The sequence below is a fragment of the Anguilla rostrata genome, chromosome 6, assembly GCF_018555375.3.
Source record: "Anguilla rostrata isolate EN2019 chromosome 6, ASM1855537v3, whole genome shotgun sequence".
In the NCBI taxonomy this organism is placed as follows: Eukaryota; Metazoa; Chordata; class Actinopteri; order Anguilliformes; family Anguillidae; genus Anguilla; species Anguilla rostrata.
In genome coordinates this window covers 54,848,994-54,868,228 of record NC_057938.1, presented here as the reverse complement: position 1 = coordinate 54,868,228, position 19,235 = coordinate 54,848,994, and the positions used below count along the sequence as shown (strand labels likewise).

General features: G+C 49.5%; 1 protein-coding gene across 5 annotated transcripts in view; it reads left to right on the top strand.

Moving 5' to 3' along the window:
• Positions 1 to 19,235, top strand: part of mapre3b (microtubule-associated protein, RP/EB family, member 3b) — a 32,943-nt gene that overhangs the window by 9,812 nt on the left and 3,896 nt on the right. For 2 of the 5 annotated variants that reach the window (XM_064340683.1, XM_064340687.1), the window contains exons 2-5: positions 4,200 to 4,269; positions 15,512 to 15,636; positions 16,621 to 16,766; positions 17,443 to 17,641. In XM_064340683.1, the coding sequence (XP_064196753.1) occupies positions 15,516 to 15,636; positions 16,621 to 16,766; positions 17,443 to 17,641 (466 nt within the window). In that variant the 5' untranslated portion in view covers positions 4,200 to 4,269; positions 15,512 to 15,515. Of the gene's footprint in view, positions 1 to 3,829; positions 4,027 to 4,199; positions 4,270 to 15,511; positions 15,637 to 16,620; positions 16,767 to 17,442; positions 17,642 to 19,235 lie in introns of those variants that run through there. The other 3 variants (XM_064340684.1, XM_064340686.1, XM_064340685.1) reach the window with 3 other exon arrangements.

Genomic DNA, 19,235 nt, shown 5'->3' with positions numbered 1-19,235 from the left:
TTCCTTCTTTGCTTTTCTTTACCGCACACCGAGTTGGGGTTCAGACCCCGGGTTCCAGAAGGTTCTACTGGCGGCGCGTGGAGTGCGTGTTGCGTGATGCGGAGAGCCCGCACGTGACAGCGCCAGCCCGGGATCATGAGCCCGCGCCGCGGCTTCTCCCGCACCGGGGGAAGCGGGGGATTAGGTCCTGCCGCCCGGCCCTCTTATCGCCCGTGCCAACCGCCAGCGTGGCGCGGGGCTGCCAGCTCCCACCGGGCACATTCCTGGCCATCCGCGACGATTGTTTTTTTTAGACAAACAGGCCGCAGTGTTGATTACGTCACCGCCCGCTCAGTCTCGGCTGAGCTGAGCTGAGCTGGGCTGGGCTGGGCTGGGCTGGGCTGAGCTGAGCTGGGCTGGGCTGGACTGGGCTGGCTGGGCGAGCTGAGCTGGGCTGAGCTGGGCTGGCTGGGCTGGGCTGGGCTGGGCTGGCTGGCTGGGCTGAGCTGGGCTGGGCTGGGCTGGGCTGGGCTGGGCTGGGCTGGGCGGCTGGGCTGGGCTGAGCTGGGCTGGGCTGGGTGGCTGAGCGGGCGAGCTGAGCTTGTTTGGTGGGGGGGGGCGGCGGTCGGGGCAGCCGTGGTGAAAGGGCTCACGCAGTGGAAATAACACAGCAGCACAAAGCCCTGCTTTTCACGCAGAGCGGGCTTCTTAATTACGCCGGCGATGTTCGGCACAAGCGCTGATCGGGGCGTCGGGCGCGCGCTCGCGTTCCTGAGAGGGAGCGCTGGAGCTCTGCACTGCCGCTCGCCGCTCCGGATGAGAGCGCCTGTGCAGGGACTGTGATGTAATGGCGTGTAACTCGGCTGTGGGAATCGCTCGTTTCGTGTCGGGGGGGAATCTGTTCAGTGGCGGCGGCGCCTCTCCTAGTTTTTTTGTATTTTTTCGGTCGTGACTCTGTTCGGGGCTCTGCGTCGGGGCGCCGCGGCTCGTCCCGCAGCGTTGGCGGGTAAGCGCTCCGCCGGCGTGTTCGCAGGGCTCGCCGCCGCCCCACCCCCCCCCCCCCCCGCCCCGTTCCCGTAGCATCACAGCGAGGCTTCTCATCGCGCGCACAATGGGGGCTCTGTGTTCCTGCGGCCGGTCCCCTATAATCACACCCCACCCCCCCCCCCCCCCCCCCCCCCCCAGAGGCCTGATTGTCCCTGTAGTGCATATGCTGTTCTTCAGGCTAAACGGATGTGCTGAGAACCCTTTCCTTGTGAGCCACAGGGCCTCATGTTCTTTCTGAGGCCGACTTGGTCGAGGAGGAGAAGTGGCCTCTGATTGGTTAATATTCAAACCTTGCCTGAGATCCCTAATTGACCCCCGGGTGTGGTGTAGGGGGGTAAGGACACATCGGTCCGGATTGATGTGTTGTTTCAAAGGGCATTGATCTGATCCAATCGGTATAACGCGCAAAAAATCGATTCATATTGTCTTGAATCTTGTGTGAGTTGAGGGTACATCAAGGCTGTGATTCGGTATTTACGACGCTGTGGCTATCTTGGTACAGTGCAAGGGTTTAACCCTTGATGTCACGGTCAAAGTTTGAATGTGGTTCAAAGTCAGACTGGCAACTTTATCCAAGGACAATTGGGGCGGTGCTCCTTCACCACTGAGTCTCTTAATTGGCTGTGTCAGTCATTATTGGGCTTAACCCCCAAAGTCACGGTCAGTGTTTGAATGCGGTTCAGACTGTCGACGTTCTCCAAGGACAAGTGGAGCGTTAATCCTTTACCACAAACAGAATTGGCTGTGTAGGGCATTATTGGTTAGTTGTGATGTTTGGTATTGGATGGTATACGATATTGGACGTTTCTCTGCTTGTATCCGCTGTTTGTAATGTGGTTCTAGGTTGACGTAGCTTCTGTAACATTTAGTGCTTTAACCATGTTGCGTATATCATATATTTGCTGGTCTGAAAATTGTTACCCAAATGAACTTATGTTTCCTCATAATCTTCTCTTAATATAGAAGAATCTTTAATCATATAGTGAAAAGGCATAGTTTGTTTTTTTTTTTTTTTTTGCAAATGGGAGACACAGGGATAATCGGTTATATAAAAAATGACGGCACGCGTCCGTGTTGTAGGCTAATGTACAGTTAGCGTTTGACGTTTTGCTGACACAGTGGAGTAAAAAGTGTAGTTTGCCCTCCTGTGTTCCAGTGGCCTTTGGACCCGAGGTGAGATCGCCTCTTTACAAAGGTTGCTTACACTCTGGCCCTTTCAATGGAGCTCTCTGTATGAAAAGCAGGAACTCTCTATATGAAAAGCAGGAACTCTTTATATATGAAAAGCAGGAGCTGTAGCTGTCACCACATTGGAATCTGGACGCCAGACTTCTGTTTTCAGATCAAGGTGTGGGAGACGGTCTTTGTGGTCTTGATTAAAGGGTGTGCAGAAAGAAGGTCTCTCAAAAAGTTTTAAAAGGCTAAAGCTGCCTAATGGTGTTCTAAAAGAAGACTGTATGCAGCAGTAATTTGTGAAGAGTGAAGCTCATGTTCCACTGAACAATATAATGTAAAATGAACTCTCTTCTTGGGTGCTTTCACCTCTGATAGAATAACCTCTGGACTCCATCAAACTACATTATGGTTGTTTTAACACTTTTTTTTATTACAGCGATAGTTTCATTGTGGGTGCCTGGTCAAAGTGATATTTATAATTCCATAAATTAAGAAGGATTAGACTAAATATTCAGAGGTTGGACAGTGGGTTAAACGGGATCATTCTTGACATTCTTCAGAAGTCCCAACGCCCCCCCAAACGCGCACGCGGCCCTTGAGACGCCTGATTGTTTTGTCGGCGGCTCTTCCTCCTGCTCGGAATGGCGCGCCCTGCCGCGCGCGAGCAGGATCCTGTCCCAGAACCCCCACCGTAATTATCATTTTTAATCAGTCTGCGGTGGATGTCGCAGACGCTTCTGCCAGACAGCTCAGGAATGCAGGTGTGTCTTGCCGAATCTCCATAAGTGAACGTTGGATACAATTTAAATCTGAGGTAATCAATGCAAATCGGTGAGTTTTAGACACCTCTCCCGTGAGGTCATTTTGGCTGCTATGAGGCATGTTTACGAGACCTGTACTTCAGTTTTGAAGACAACAAACGGGCATACAAAGTAAAAATAAATTGATAGATAAATTCACGCGTATAGTGATGAATCAATGCGCATAGGCTTTCAGGTTTCATAAACTTGCACATTTTCTGTTGTCGCCGACTGGCTGCTGACGTCACCCAAACCGCAGTTTTTGTCATACCGACGGAGCCGCCGTATTCACGGGTCATGGCGTGCTGTTTACCTGTCAAGGTGTGCTGCCCACGGGGTGACAGCTGGCCCGTGAATGCTTGATCACGCGCGGAGAGGATTCTCCCGTGGCACGTGAATGGCCTCCCGTCCCTCGCTCGTAAAACGTGCGGTTTACTGTCCTGTGTGCGTTAGACGGCATGCTTTTGTTTTTCACGTAATCCGCGCCGGGGGAGCTGGGGTCGCGAAGCATGCGATTCCAAGGCTACGAGCGTAAAATCCCCCGGCGCAACTGCAAGCTAACCGCGCCCACGGATCCAAGGTTATGTCGCTGTCGCTGCTATCAGACAGGGAAGGGCTGGAGGAGAGCGGCTTATCTGTTGCTTGTCATGTCACGAGCGAGTATCTGCGCGGCTCCGATGTGTCCGCGTGGAGGAGAAATTAAACGCCCTGACTGTGTGGACGACTGAATAGAAACCGTACATTTTTTAAACCGTTTTTTACTTTCTGTTTTGGGCGTATTGTGGGTTAAAAAAAGCTCGTTTCAGAGGAGTAAATGTTTTCCTTCTCAGATTGTGTGTAATCAGTTTCAGCAGATCATTGCTGGCCTGCGGTGGTTTAATGTAATTCGTTTCCCTTTTGCCTGTGTTTGCAATGGTAGATTGGCCATCTTATCATTTAATGTTTCAAATTAGAGCGGTCGCTTTCAGAACAGATGTCCTGTTTGGCTTTCTGAACGCGGTAATATTTGGAGAACAGAGAAAAGGTAGCTTTATCCGTACATTTAAATTAATGAAATTACTCGCCTGTAACGCACAACGAGGACCAAGTTGAATTTTATGTATTGATTTGATTGATTGATTGATTGATATGTTTTTTATAGCTGCGTGCAAATTCAGCCTGGAATAATTACCATTTTTTCTCCATTGTTTTGTTTAGGAATCTGATCCCTGTGTACCTGCAGGAAGCAAGCGTTTTTACAAATCACTACAGAGGGCTCTGTGCAAAGGTAGGTTTCCCTGGAGACGCATCAGCCTGGAAGGCACGCTGTTGCCTTAAGACTCGGTTTGTTGTCCTGCTGTTTCCCACGTGCTATTTTGCCTTCTGATCATTCTGATTGGTGGATAAGAGACAGTCATGAATATTCATGATCAGGCCTGCATTGGAGTTGCAGGCTGTTTTCGTGATTTAATGAGCTAGTTTTCTTGGTGGATAATATTTTAATTGGTTGTTTGGGAATATATTTCACTTTGGTTTCATTTTTTTTTTTACGATTCAACAGGATGTCGTGTTGGTGGTGATGGTTTTCATGAGATGGCTGTGTATATTTAAATATATCATTCATTTTCTGCTGGAGTTTTTATCACTCAACTTTATTTCTTGATTTCTTGAGCAGGGGGGTCTGCGGGGGGTGGGGTGGGGGGAGTGGCAGGGGGTCTGCTGCTCTGCCTGTGATGCTGTGGCAGTGTCTCTGTCCTTTAGTACATATGAAATTGGTTACATCACAGCCGTGGTGAACTGTTTCCTGTTCCTGTAGATCTACCATCCTGCAGATTTTCATTCCAAACCTAACAAAGCACACCTCATTCGGCAGCTAGGGCAGGGCTGCCCAACGCTGTTCTAGGAGATCTACCGTCCTGGCAAATCTCAGCTGGCACACACAGGTGTTGCAGAAACAGATTTTGGACTGTCAATTGGCTGTGGTGAAGGTCAGGTGACGATCTTCGGGACGCCAGATTGGATGGCGTGGCTGTGATAATGCACCTGCGGTCAGTGGTCAGTGGTTTCTCACCTGCCTGTTTCTGCGCTTTCTCGTACTCACGCACACCTGCCCTCACTTTCAGTGCCCGCGGGCACACCTGTGGTCTGTGGCAAACACCTCACCGGCAGGTCACTCCTGTGTGCTGTACCCTCTCTCACTGCTGCTGTTGGCTCTTTAAAAACTTTCTGATTTAATAATACGGTTCTCCACAAACACTAAAGTGTGTTTTTTTTACGTGAGCCCCTTGTGCACGGAAAGTTAAACTTTGACCGAGAACTCTTCGGTCCAACCAGGAAGGAATGCTTGGTGTGTGGTTTCCATGGTGACAAACTGGCAAAAGGTCACGCTTCCGTTAGGGTGTTGCTCCTGGTTGCCATAGGTGTGTGACGGATGTGCTTCTGAACTGCAGCGATGCCTGGAGTGATAAGCCTGCATTTTAACAGTACCACATTACAAGCGCCAAACACCAGTATGAATGGTGATACCGGTTTACTGTTCAAATGTGTGAACAAGGGGGGGTTGCTGGTTTGAATCCCAGGTGCTGCAGTGTGATGTTTTGGGTCATAGGGAGTTAAAGGGATTAAGGAATGTTCTGCAGGTAGGTTTGAATGCTTGTGTGTGTGTGTGTGTGTGATTGTGTGTGTGTGCGCATGCATGCGTGTGAGTGAGAGAGAGTGTCGGGGAGGGGATGGGGGGGGGGGTTGTTCCATTCCGTTGGTCACCTCCATGTCAGAGTGTCATCATCCCTACCCTCCTTGATGACATGAGAACTCTTTGATCCCATTGTTTCCTGTTTCCATGGAAATATGTTTGAACTGGGTGGACTGTTAGGCCTCTGTTGTGTTTAATGAGTGCTCTCTCCCTGGTGATGGGCAAAAAATACACTAATATTAAAGTTTTCACAAAAATACATAATAAAAAACTGCTTCTATAAACTACAGGGCAAATTGGGTTGTGATCCACCTGCTGGAGGACTGCGCCGTACCATAATGCATAGGGAACTGGACTTGCAGCTTAGAGGTTGCAGGTTTGACTCTCAGGTGGGACACTGCTGTTGTACAGTTCCCTAACCTGTGTTGTGTCAATAAACATCCAATAAAATGACTGTACGTAAAATAATGTTGTAGCACTGGGAAAGGGGTGTTTGCTAAAGGCCTAGTTTTAGGTGGATCTGTGTGCACAGATAAGATCGCACAAACTCACAAACTCACAGAGCTTAATGGTGTTTTAGTCTGTTATTCCTGAGATAAACAAACCCACTTAAGTTGAATGACCGGACATTAATCGAAGAGTCGCTACACTATGTTGCGTACAGCACAGCCATTATTCCAGTAGTTTAAATAGCGGAGCGTATCGCTGTTATTCTCTGTCAGAGGACAGAAGACAGGGTGATTTAGAGCGGGGGTTTCTGCCCGCCTGCATGCGGTCGGGACGTCCTGCGTGAAGACGTGCAGCCTGCGCTTCTGAGCTGAATCCAGGCCAGCTTTGATTACCTGGGGAGAAAAGTAGGCTACCGTCCCTCTTCAGACCGTAGCCAATCAGCTGTCCCTCTCCGGACCGCAAACCAATCAGGCGTCAGGAAGCACCCCTCTGCTCCCCTGCCAGCAGGACTGCAGAAAGGATGGAGCGGAGAATAAAAGGGTGGAATAAAGGATGGAATGTAAGGTTAAAAGTGGCTTTTCAAGTTCACTCTGAACGCAAATGGAATATACCGCTATATACAGCAATAAAATATATTATCAAGATAAGACAACACTGCACAATATTTGGGCATGTGTACAAATTACTGCAGCATTTTGATATTTATATATGCAGTTGTGCAATATATTGATATATTGAGTAGTTTCCAAAAAAGCTGTTTGTTTGGGGAGTGGTGTGGGCGAGAGGGAGGATCTAATTGTCAGGCCAGGGTGAAGGGCACGGAGTGAGTTCTGTCCAGTCAGAGTGAGGTTATGGAAAGGTTTGGGAAATTTTGGGGGGGGGGGGCTCAGTGGGGGTGTCTGGAGCTCAGCTGTTGCCCCGCCCACGTCCTCGGTCCCAGAGGGGCAGCTGGGAGGGGACGGGCTCCAGTGCGTTCCAGCACCCCGCCCCCGCAACGCCCCCCACAAACCCCTAAAAATAGGCTGGCCTCGATTTTAACTGGCTGTCCCGGACCACGTCACCCTTCCCCGGGTTAATGCCACTGGATGTCCCTGTGTGGCACCTGGCCCCTCTCTGTGGCTCCGCACCTGCGCTGTGTGGCCCGTCGATGATCTGGGTCAGGGGATCCGGGGTCGCCATGGAGACCGCGGAACCCTTTCCTGTTCCAAGGGCTGCGCCGGGGGTTCCACGTCACCGTGACAACCACGACAGTTAAGGTTCAGTCCTGTGACATCACAGGACTATTTTATTTTTTTTAAAAAACAAAACGGTGATTCACAAATTCCCAAGATAGGGGGCGGGTCTGGGGGTGGGGGGGCGTTAATCGTAACGCGCCTGAAATCGAATTTCATGCTCAGCTGTAGTCGTGCAGGTCACGTCTTTATAAATAGTCCGGTTAAAGCAAACAGGCCCAAGCAGTGAGACAGCTCTGCCTCAAATGTCAGAGAGCCAGTGAGTCTCCTAGTGGTGTACGGTCACCAGCTGTTACTGTGAGATGAGGGGGACCCCCTTATCAAAACATAGAATGTATAAATCCGTTTTGGAGGCTGATGAAATGTATTGCTTATTGCTCATGACCTGGCCCGTCCTTTCTCACTGGCTTGTGTTGATCATGTTGTTTTTTTATGTTGGATCCAGGAAAGCTATGATGGTGTTACTGTACTTGCCTTGGCTGTGTACTTTACACTGTCTGTCGAGCAACCCTATCTGGAATTTCCCATCTACCCGGCAATGACACGTCCAAACACGCGGAGACTTTCCAGGCTGTCAAGTTTATGCTTTTTGCATCTTGCACATGTTGTGCATCTTGTGTATCGCAGTCCTTTAGTCCTTCCCCGATGCTGCAAACCAGCACCACTCAGCTCCAGGTCCTGCAGGACGCAGTGTCTCCAGGTATTTGCTCCAACCATGCTCTACACCACCAGATTCCACTAACGAGCTTTACTTCCTGAACCAGGGGAGGTAAAATGATTGGCTGGAATCTGGTGGTGTAGCGCATGATTGGAGAAGATAACTGCAGCCTGTAGGACCTGGAGTTGAGTAGCGCAGCTGTAGACGCAGTTATAGTGCTATAACGGTCTCGACGGGAACAGGTTTTGCGCTTGGGGCTGTGCTTTACCCAAACCTCCCTCGCGGCCCGGGACAGCGGCAGGGTGAAAGGGGAGCTGGGTAACGTGAGCGGCTTCGGGCTGAGGCCGTCGCAGGAGGTTAATAATGCAGCGGCGGTGTTTGTCTGCGACGCCGTGGCGACGGGGCAGAGTTCCGCTGCGTGTGCAGTCCTCTCCGGCTGGCCCGTGGTCATTCAGTACGGCGGGAGCACGTTAGCCATTAACGCACACTACTAACAGCACTCTCTCTCCCTCACCCACTGGGAGAGCGTGAGTTTGGGGTGCTGTAGGAGTGTGTTAGCCGTTAGCACACACTACTAACAGCACTCTCTCTCCCTCACCCACTGGGAGAGCGTGAGTTTGGGGTGCTGTAGGAGTGTGTTAGCCGTTAGCACACACTATTAACAGCACTCTCTCTCTCTCACCCACAGGGAGCAGAGAGTTTTAATAAGTGCACAGGTTGATTAGACCTTTAATACCCCTAAACCTTTAATATTAAATATCTCATTTCACTAGAATGGGCCAATGAACACACTCATATATGCAAGCATATCTGAAATGGGGCCTCATGCACTCTGGTCCTATGTCAGGCATGTTTACACACAATATAATGTAATGCTAATGTTACCAAGGGCCTGTAAATCAGGTTTTATTGCCTGTGAAAGCATAAAATGTGGACTTTGTGAGCTGTGGAAATATGGGGCAACAAAAAATATGGAGAATATTTGTATGTTTGTGTAACGTTTTGGGGGTGAAAACCATGAGAGTGTGTTGTAGTAGAACCTGAGTCGGGGGAGGTATCAGGAAGCGAACATAGGTGTACGCTTCCTGGGTGCATCGGGTCTGGAGCGGCGCGGGCCGCGCGTGTAACAGGCAGCCGCCGCACCCCCGTCCGCGCGCTTCAGCTGGAGCGTGTGATCGGGTGTAACAGCCAATTACAGCCCACTCCTTCATGAGGGCCATCCACTCAGGCTCAGTCCCCCCCCCCCTTGACCGTTCATTTTAAAACTCGTTATTATTATTGACCCTTCACAGCCACCGTAGAGGTGCCGGGCTGAGAGGCTCCTGTGTAAAGTCGTTGTGGCGGAGTTGGATCGCAGGTCATGTTTGTACAGAGAAGCTCCTCTGTGTGGGCGAATGGGGCTTCGTTTCGTTCCGAGCCGAGCACCTGTACCGGTGAGTCGGAGAATGCCGTGAGCGGTGGTGTTCCACCGCGGAAAGGTTAGGGGGGGGGGTTCTGCGCGGTACTTTGTATTCAGGACACGGGCGGCTTGGGGCATTCCTGTTATGTGCAATATTGCGCAATAAAAGGACGATGTTGTGCAAGGAGGAAACTTTGTTAGGAGCCAGACTCAGCAGGGGGAGCGGATGTGACTCCCGCGGGGGAGTGGATGTGATGTTCTACAGGGGGAGCGGATGTGGGTCTGGCAGGGGGAGTGGATGTGACTCCTCAGGGGGGGAGGGAGCGGATGTGGATGTGGGTCCGCAGGGGGAGTGGATGTGACTCCTTGGGGGGGAGGGAGCGGATGTGGATGTGGGTCTGCAGGGGGAGGATGTTCGGGTCCGACGCTGAGGTGGATTTTGCTCACCAGGGGGCGGAGGGGGAGGGAGGAGAGGAGTGGGGATGTGGGGGTCTGCAGGCAGAGTGGATGTGACTCCACAGGGGGAGAGGGAGCGGATGTGGATGTGGGTCCGCAGGGGGAGTGGATGTGACTCCACCGAGGGGGAGGGATGTGGATGTGGGTCCGCAGGGGAGTGGATGTGACTCCACCGGGGGGGGGAGCGGATGTGGATGTGGGTCTACAGGGGGAGTGGATGTGGGTCCGCAGGGGGAGTGGATGTGACTCCTCAGGCCTAGCGGATCTCTTCGAGGTGGTTGTATGTAGTCACGCAGGTGGTGTCGGTGCAGTAGACGGGGCGGAGAGACAGATGGAGAGGCAGTGGGCGTGGAGGTGACGGGTTAGCCTAACGAGCAGCCGCTGCACTGCGGATGATGTAACAGCACATGGTCGTTTGCTAATGAGGTTCGGCGCTCCTCTTGTGCCTGTACATGAGGGTGGAGCTAATTAGCAATTAGCAATGGTTACGTAATCAGCTGTCAAATTAAAGAATAATTACAAGAACATGTGTACATGTGTATTAAGCAGTTGTCTTCTCGTCTGACAGTTTATTATGCGATCTCTGCTTGCTGGTTTATGAAAGATGTAATGTATTATTGCTTAGAACTTGCGTTCCATACATGTGGACAAACCTAAAAGCTCCTCTGTACGTCAATTAGTGCGATTATATAAGAGCCATTTGCACCCAATTGAGCAGCCAGTGTAATAAACACTGTAATCACTCATCTCTATGTACCTTATTTTATTGTGTTATTGTTTAACTGTATTTAAATTCTCCTACAACTGCTCTCATGGCAACATGTGATGTGTGACTGTCTCTGGTAATTCTTTACTTTCATAGGGATAGCCAGTCCAGTTTAAGGATATATAAACAATAATTACCTGGAGTCAATCAACGATTCTGCACTGAACTTTGACTTGCAGATAGAATTGTTTAGTACCAGTAACTTCGGTTATTATGACAGATCCCAAACATAGCATGTTGTTTCACAAGCAGTTAAAGGTGTGTTGAAATTTTATTTGAATTCAAACTTTTGTTGGGTTTTCTGAACTTGTGAACTGAAATGCAAGTGCACTGTGCGATGTGATGAATGGAACTCGATGTTGAACTTTTCCCGTCTGTGGCTTTCGCGTGAAACACGAGCAGCCCTCTGGGTCAGACGCGATCACGTAGGGCGAGGAACTGACAGGACTCACACACACACACACACACACACACACACACACACACACACACACACACACACTCACACACCCCCACACACACACACAACACACCACACACACCACACACACACACACACACACACAACACACACACACCCACCACACACAACTCACACACACACACACACACACACACACACCACACACACTCAACAAACACACATCCACACACACACACTCACACACACACACACACACACCCCACACACAACACCCCACTCAACACACTACGACGACAATCACGCGATCAGCAGAGGTGAACCTTCTGTAGAAACCACCTCAGGGTTCGCCTGGCCTAGATAACGGAGCGCTGAGAACGAGAACAGCGATTACCATAGATATGAGGAACGTACGTTACCATACAGTTGAGGAAGGGATGTTACCATAGATATGAGTAGCATACATTATGATAGATTTGGGGAAGGGAAGTTACCATACGTTTAAGGGGTGGCTTTCACCATAGATATTAGGAATTATCATAGGTATGAGGAAGGGAAGTTACCATAGATATGAGGAAGGCCAATTCCCATAGATATAAAGCCTGGCAGATACCATAGATATGAAGAATAACAGGGATGGGGAATAGCTTGTACCATAGATATGAGGAACAACAGTTACCATAGACATAAAGAAGGGGGGTTAACACAGATATGAGGACCAGCTGTTGCCATAGATTTGATTGATGCCATCCCGCAAGGGGAGGTCCCCTTTTGAAAGATGTGGGTTGTGTCTGCAGGTTGAGGACAGAGTGAGTGCTTTTGTGATGCAGCCATTCTCTGGTTTATTTTCCTCGCTGTTTCCACGGCGCTGGGAGGACCAATGGCAGAGGAGACCCTGCAGGGGCGCAGGCCAGCCTCAGTCGGAGTGGGAAAAGGACCTGTGCGCCTTTTTTTAGGACGATATAATGGGATCTACCGTTATAGCTGAAAGCCCACAGGAAGGAGGGCTTGGTCATCTCGTGGATAAACAGGAAGTACACTGATTTCACATACGAGACCCAGCACACAGGGAAAGAGAGGGGGAGAGAGGGAGAGTGAGGGGGAGAGGGAGACGGAACCGATGGAGGGAGTGTGGGGGAGAGAGATGGAGAATAACAAGAGAAGAGAGACGATGATGACTAATCTGTAGTAGCTCTGTTTGCTGTTGCTCCTACTGTTGCCCCTGATGGTGACCTCTGAGATGGTGGCGTCTAGATGCTGTACAAGCCCTCCCACAAGCTGTTTAATGAATCGGACGTCAAAATGAGAACGCCAATGTGTGTGTGTGTGTGTGTGTGTGTGCGCGCGTGCGGGTGTGTGTGTGTTGTGTGTATGTGCGCTAGGGTTAGGGTTAATGGCATTTCAATTAAATCAATTCAGGAAATTCATCAAAGTGCAATTTGCACATTGAGAAAGAAAAACACTTTTCAATTTGTTGATGGAAATTATATTAAATTCAATTCCATTTAAATTCAGTAAATTATATTATATTAACCTCAACCCTGGTACACGCACACAAGAACACCTGCACACTCACACACACACACACTCACACATACACATACAGACACACACACACACACACACACACACACACACACACACAATTTAACCCACATTATTCTGCTGGTATGCGAGAGTGAGTGCATCGTCGATACTGATAAATGCAGTCATGCATTTGATCCCAATGGATCTGGGTCTGATAGTGACAGGGAGAGATTTTGTGCACGGGGGGGGGGGGGTGTGCATGTGTCAGCGAAGAGTGGGGACAGATTCTGCTGAGTCTGCGTCCCCCCCTCTCCCGCTCCCCCCCTCGCCCTGCGTGTCCCCCTCCCCCCCCTCAGTGCCCCCCAGGGAGAGATTAACTCCGAAACTGCTGGTTCCGCCGTCCCGCTGTGATTGATGGGCTCGCCCCGCCACGCGGTGTTTCCCCTCCCGCCACGCCCCTCTCCTGCGCCAAAAACTCCCATAATGCCTTTCCACGTCTCGCATGATGCAGCGGCGGGGGCTGCTGGGAGGAGGCGCACGCCGGCTGGCTGAGTTTCCTGTTTTTTTTTGGTTTTTCCTACATTTCTGTCCAGAGTGCAGATTAAAGTGGAGATTTGTCTCTTTTTCCCTCCCCCATCGAGTCCTTAAATCTTTAATGAAGGACTTATTTTTGAGTCATAAATATTCAGGCGAAAAATGAAAAATGGGAACAAAAACGACAGTTTAAAGAGAAGCCTGGTGATTTTCACGTTAACAGCCTCATGAATTTCGTGAAGTTCCCCCGGCTGCACCGATGGAAGGGGGGGGTAAAGATTAAAAGTGGGGTTCGCGGGACGGGGCGATCGCAGGACTGGTTTCGGGTGCATGGCGGACACGCGTCCTTTGATCTTCGGTTTGTCATCGTTGCTGAAGAGCTGGTGAAGGGTGGGGACAGGACATATAGAGCTGGAGGTGGAGATCGCAGGAATTAGGAACACCTGAATAAACTCTCTCAGCCTTGGTGGCTACTGTTTCTAGGTGCCTGGGGCTATGTATGTGCAGTGGCTGTGCAGTGCAGTGGTTAGATACTATGTAGGTAAACCGAGCACTAGGTACACTTGAGTGGTAGGAAAATGGTGAGCATTGTTGGGCTGAATGGCCTGTTCTCATCATTATGTTATGTTATAAAGAAAATCTAGGGGGGTGGGGTTCAGCAGGGACAGCTGATTTATGATTGGGTGCGTGGATTGTCACTCATTTGATGGATGATTTTGATTGGTGGCTGTGACTTCTCTTTAGACTGACTTTATCTTTGACCTGGTCAGTGTGTGAATAGTGCGATGCTATTATCCCCCCCACTGGTATTGTGAAAACTCTGCAGTCAGCAACCTCTGTTTAGCACTGCATTCTCTCTCTCTCTTTTTCTCTTTTTTATCCTTTTCCTTTCCTCTCCCATCTTTGCTTTTCACTCCCTCGGTTTCTCTCTCCCTCCAAATCCTTCCCTCTCTCTCCCTCCTATCCTCTTATCTCTGTCACCCTCTCCCATTTCCTCTTCTGTCAACCTCTCTCTCTCCACATTCTCTTTCACTTTCTGTCATCTTCTCTCCCTCCCTCTGCCCCCCTCTCTCTGTGTATCTCCCTCTCTCTCTCTCTATCTCTGTCTGTCTCTCTCTCTCAGCCTTCCCCCACCCTCACCTTTCTCTAGTACACCAGTGCTCCTGTGTCCACACACACACACACACACACACACACACACACAGCTCAGCGTGAAGCGTGAAGTGGACCTTCTCTTCCCCTCACTGATAATTTACAGATGTAAAAAAGAGCTCAGATGTGGGCCTCTGCTTCCGTCAGTTGGCCAGTAACCCCCTTCCCTCTCAGTCTTCCGGAGCTTTCCGTCTCTGTCTGAGGAGGTGATGGTCACACCCCTCTTTGTGCCGGGAGTTTATCCGTATCTCTGCACCACGGTGTTGAATCTGAAGCATTCTGCCTGGACTCCTCGCGGGAGTGAAATTTCGCACCTCTGTACCGCCATCTGGTGGCGACAGCGTGCCGGTGCACCCGCGAATTGGTCACCTGCATTCTGCTGTCTCATCAGTCTGCTCGTTTGAAGGTTTCTTTTCTCTTCATAGTTTCATGTCTTTTTCGACAGTATTTTAGCGCGCGATGATGCTGAAACTGATCTATGTTTGCTGTCATGTTCAGCGGGTTGTTTTTTATTTTTCAGTTTGTCTCAGACTGCCTCATTCTCGCCTTCTTACGACAGGATTTCTATCTTTTTTTTTGTTAATGATGGGATTTTTGTTTGCTAATACACCATGGCCATTTCAGTGTTACCGTGTGTAATGATGTAGGTCCATGTGACCGTTGTTGAGTCGTACATGTGACCGATTTGTAATGATTAGGTACATTACCCGGTGTAGAGTCAGGCCAGCCGCTTTGTAATGATGTCAGGTACCATGTGACCCTGCGTTGTAAGATGTTGTAATGACGCGTTAAGATGTCAGGTACCATGTGACCCGCGCATTTGTAATGATGTCAGGTACCATGTGACCCGCGCGTTTGTAATGATGTCAGGTACCATGTGACCCGCGCGTTTGTAATGATGTCAGGTACCATGTGACCCGCGCGTTTGTAATGATGTCAGTACCTGACCGTGTTAATGAGTCAGACCATGTGACCTGCGTGTAAGAGTATGTACCATGTGACCTGGCTTAAGGTCAGTACGACCACGCATTTGTAATGATGTTAGGTACAGTTAGGCACATGACCCACGCATTTGTAAGATGTCAGTACCATGGACACGTGTAATGTTAGTACCTGTTAGTAATGTGACCGCGCTTGTATGATGTCAGGTACCTGACCCTGTGAATGATGTCGTACGTGACCCGTGTTGTAATGATGTCAGTATCATGACCTTCTGGCTCTGTAACCTCCCGTCCTGCTGCAGGAGGATGGCGGTGAACGTGTACTCCACATCTGTGACCATAGAGAACCTGAGTCGCCATGACATGCTGGCTTGGGTCAACGACTCTCTGCACCTCAGCTACACCAAGGTGGAGCAGCTGTGTTCAGGTGCGCCCCTCCACCCCCCCCTTTATTTAAACATATATGTGTTTATCCTGTAAATCTTATCCAGAGCGACTTGCACAGCTACTTACATAGCATTTAAATAGCATCCATTTATACAGCTGCAGATATATACTGAAGCAGTGCAGGTTAAGTACCTTGACCAAGGGTACAACGGCAGTGTCCAACCTGGAAATTGTACCTGCGACCTTTAGGCTGCAAGACCAGCTCCTTACCCGTTATTCTACACTGCTGCCCCATGGGACATTTAAGCAGGGACAGTGTGTCGCCCGTTAGCCGTAATGCTAACTTTCACCTGCAGTCCCTGGGCCACTGTTATACCCTGCAGCAGGGGCGCCTAACCCCAAGTCCTCAGGAGCCGCAGTGTCTGCAGGTGTCTGTGGCTTCCTTTCAGTTGGCGGGCTAATCGCGGCCTGGAGAACGAGCTGCGTGGACCCTCCAGCCAATCAGCGGCTTCGGTGCATCGCTGGCGCCGAGGCGCACCGTGGAAACCGGCTGACACCGCGGCCCTCGGGGGAGTGGACTCTGTCACCTGTGTGCCGTGCGGCGCCGCTGAGCTCCCTCACCCACTTAACCCTTTAAGGTGTGAGGTCACAAGCACGTGATGACAGCGTTCTTAACTGAAGATTCTAATGCTGATGTCACAGTCAACTACCGGTGACTGAAAGCAGCGGAGTTCTAGAACACTGACTCCAAAAGAAACCTGCAATTCAAAGGGTCAGGGAGCACATGCTGAAGCAAGGGTGTAGGGGTGTGGGGTCAGTCGTTGTACCCTTGAGGAAAGGTACTTGGACACATGTAAATGCTATGTGAAGGGTTGTGTAAGTCGGATAAGAGCGTCTGCTAAATGCCTGTAATGTAATGGTGCAGTAATGTAATGTAAGGTAATGAAAGACAGAGCCGTTTGAAGGACCGCTCCCCCCTGCCCCCCGCCTCCCCCCGCCTCTCTCTCTCCCCCTCCCTCCACAGGTGCGGCGTATTGCCAGTTCATGGACATGCTCTTCCCGGGCTGTGTGCTCCTGAAGAAGGTGAAGTTCCAGGCCAGGCTGGAGCACGAGTACATTCACAACTTCAAAGTGCTGCAGGCAGCCTTCAAGAAAATGGGCGTCGACAAAGTAAGCCTCCCCTTCCTGTCCCTCCGCGGTGGCACCGCGGCGCACTACACCCTCCCTCCACAGGTGGGCGCTGAGCTCCACGGTCTGTAGGGCTAAGGCAGCGCTGCCCAACCCTGTTCGTGGAGAACTACTGTCCTGTAGGTTTTTCCACCCAAATTCGGCATATATGACTCTACTAATCATCAGTTCAATGAGATCTCTAGGTGTTAGACGAGATGTGCTTTGTTAGGGTTAAAGAGCAAACCTACAGGACAGTAGACCTCTAGGAACAGGGTTGGGCAGCCCTGGGCTACGCTATCGACTCCAGTTAGCGTCCAGCGGCCTGCGTTTCCCCTCCATTAAAGGCAGTGAAGTCACACGCGGTCCCCCAGAGAGGACACAGTTGCAGTATTGATCTGTGTTCAGAACAGGCCCGGGTTAAGTGCTCTATCTGAAACGCTTTTAACCCCTCATGGAGACTTTTAAAATTCCTGCAAATTGCTGTCTATTTATTTATTAATCTATTTAATACTGCCTTGTCCCCTGAGGGCAGAATCATTTAACGCTCTCTATGGTCCATGGATTTTTCATCCATATTTATTTCGTCCATGTCATCGTAGTCCCCCACCCGCCATATCTAACTTTTTTTTTTCTTCTCTGTTATTTTAATTTTTAATTAAAATTTTTTTTTTTGCAGATAATCCCTGTAGAAAAGTTAGTAAAAGGAAAGTTCCAGGACAACTTTGAGTTTGTGCAGTGGTTCAAGAAGTTATTTGACGCCAACTACGACGGGAAGGAGTACGACCCGCAGCAGGCCCGGCAAGGCCATGACGCTCCACCTCCCAATCCAGGTGAACAAATTTTCCACAAACCCAAGAAACCTTGTGGCCCCACAGGTAACACACTGACCCCGCCCACCGGCCTCGTCCGCCTCTCCCGCTCTGCTTTTTGCCCAGAATGCCCTGCAAAAAAAGCCTGCTCTTGGCTACTGGTTTTCGTTTCGTTTTTTTTTTTGTTTGTTTGTTTGTTTGTTGTTTTTTTCATTAAGCGGGTGAGCTACCGCTGTTTGTGTGTTTCCGCGCTACGACCATTCACGTGCTTCTGCCGAAAATATGAACCAGTAAACAAGCAAAGGGCCATAAAGTAGAGCTTTGTGATGTTCCTCTGTTCAGACACCCCTGCGTTGTGGTGCTCAGTGCTCTTCTTTGTGAGAGAGGGGAGAGCTTTTGGCCTGGAGCCATTGTGCTGTGCTTCTGAAAATAAAACAATAATGCAAAAGCGAATCCACGCACCCCCCGCAAGGAAACAGCACATACTGTACTATATCACGTGTGTGTGTGTGTGTGTGTGTGTTTGCGTGTGTGTGTGTGTGCGTGCGTGTGCGTGTGCATGTGTTTGTGGGTGTGTATTTGTGTATGTGTGCTTATGCGTATGCGTGTGTATGTGTGTGTTTGTGTGTGTGTGTGTATTTATGTGTGTGGTTGTGTGTGTGTGTGTGCGTGTGTCTGTGTGTGTGAGTGCATGCGTGTGTGTGTGTGCGTGTGTGTGCGTGTGTGTGTATGTGTATGTGTATGTAGCAATATCTGACAGTGGAAATAATGAGTATATTTGCCTGTACATTGTGAGGGTTGTAATATCCTTTTTGGTCTTGATCATATATTTTATTGCAGTATATTCTGTTTCCTTATATTGGCTTCGCCACATGTGGTCCTGAAGATAAATATTAAAATGACACACATTCCATCTGTGTGTGAGAACAGCAGGGGCACTTTAATGGTCGATTTCTTGTTTTTCTTATTTTTGACAGAATTTTCAGGGCATAATAATTTGCAGGAATTACATGCCGTATAGATTCTTATTCTGATTTCTTATGCTGGTCAAGGTGAGACGTTTGGAGTGTTTATGCACATGGCATAACATACTCCAGAAAATTAGAACAGTGCATATATTCATATATTAATTTCAAATTCCTATGATTGACTGAATGACATGTGCCATTTCTTACCTTTTTTCTATAAGATTGATAATATATTTGAATTGTGAGTATCAATAGGTAATATCGACAATGTTACATAATTACGTGTCTTCCAGTAGACATAATTAATGTAATGACAGGTTAAAGATGGCTAGGACTGCATTTCCCAGAGTATCTAAAACCTCTGAAACCTCTCTTTGAACTCTGTTCTGACCAATCAGCTCTGATCGATCTGCAACGTGACACTTTAATATCGATTAAATAGAGGTACCACATTTTAAAGAGAAAAATATGGTTTTATTTTTTGGTTGATCAGACAGATTTTTTGCTTCATTCTGAAGCTCAGCTGTGTAGCTGCATGCTCCTTCTGCTTCTCTGGGTGTTTTAAACTCTGGACCAGGGGCGTCAAAAACTCCAGTCCTGGAGGGGGCACTGTGTCTGCAGGATTAACTCCAGTCCTGGAGGGCCACATCGTCTGCCAGTTTAACTCCAGACCTGGAGGGCTGCAGTGTCTG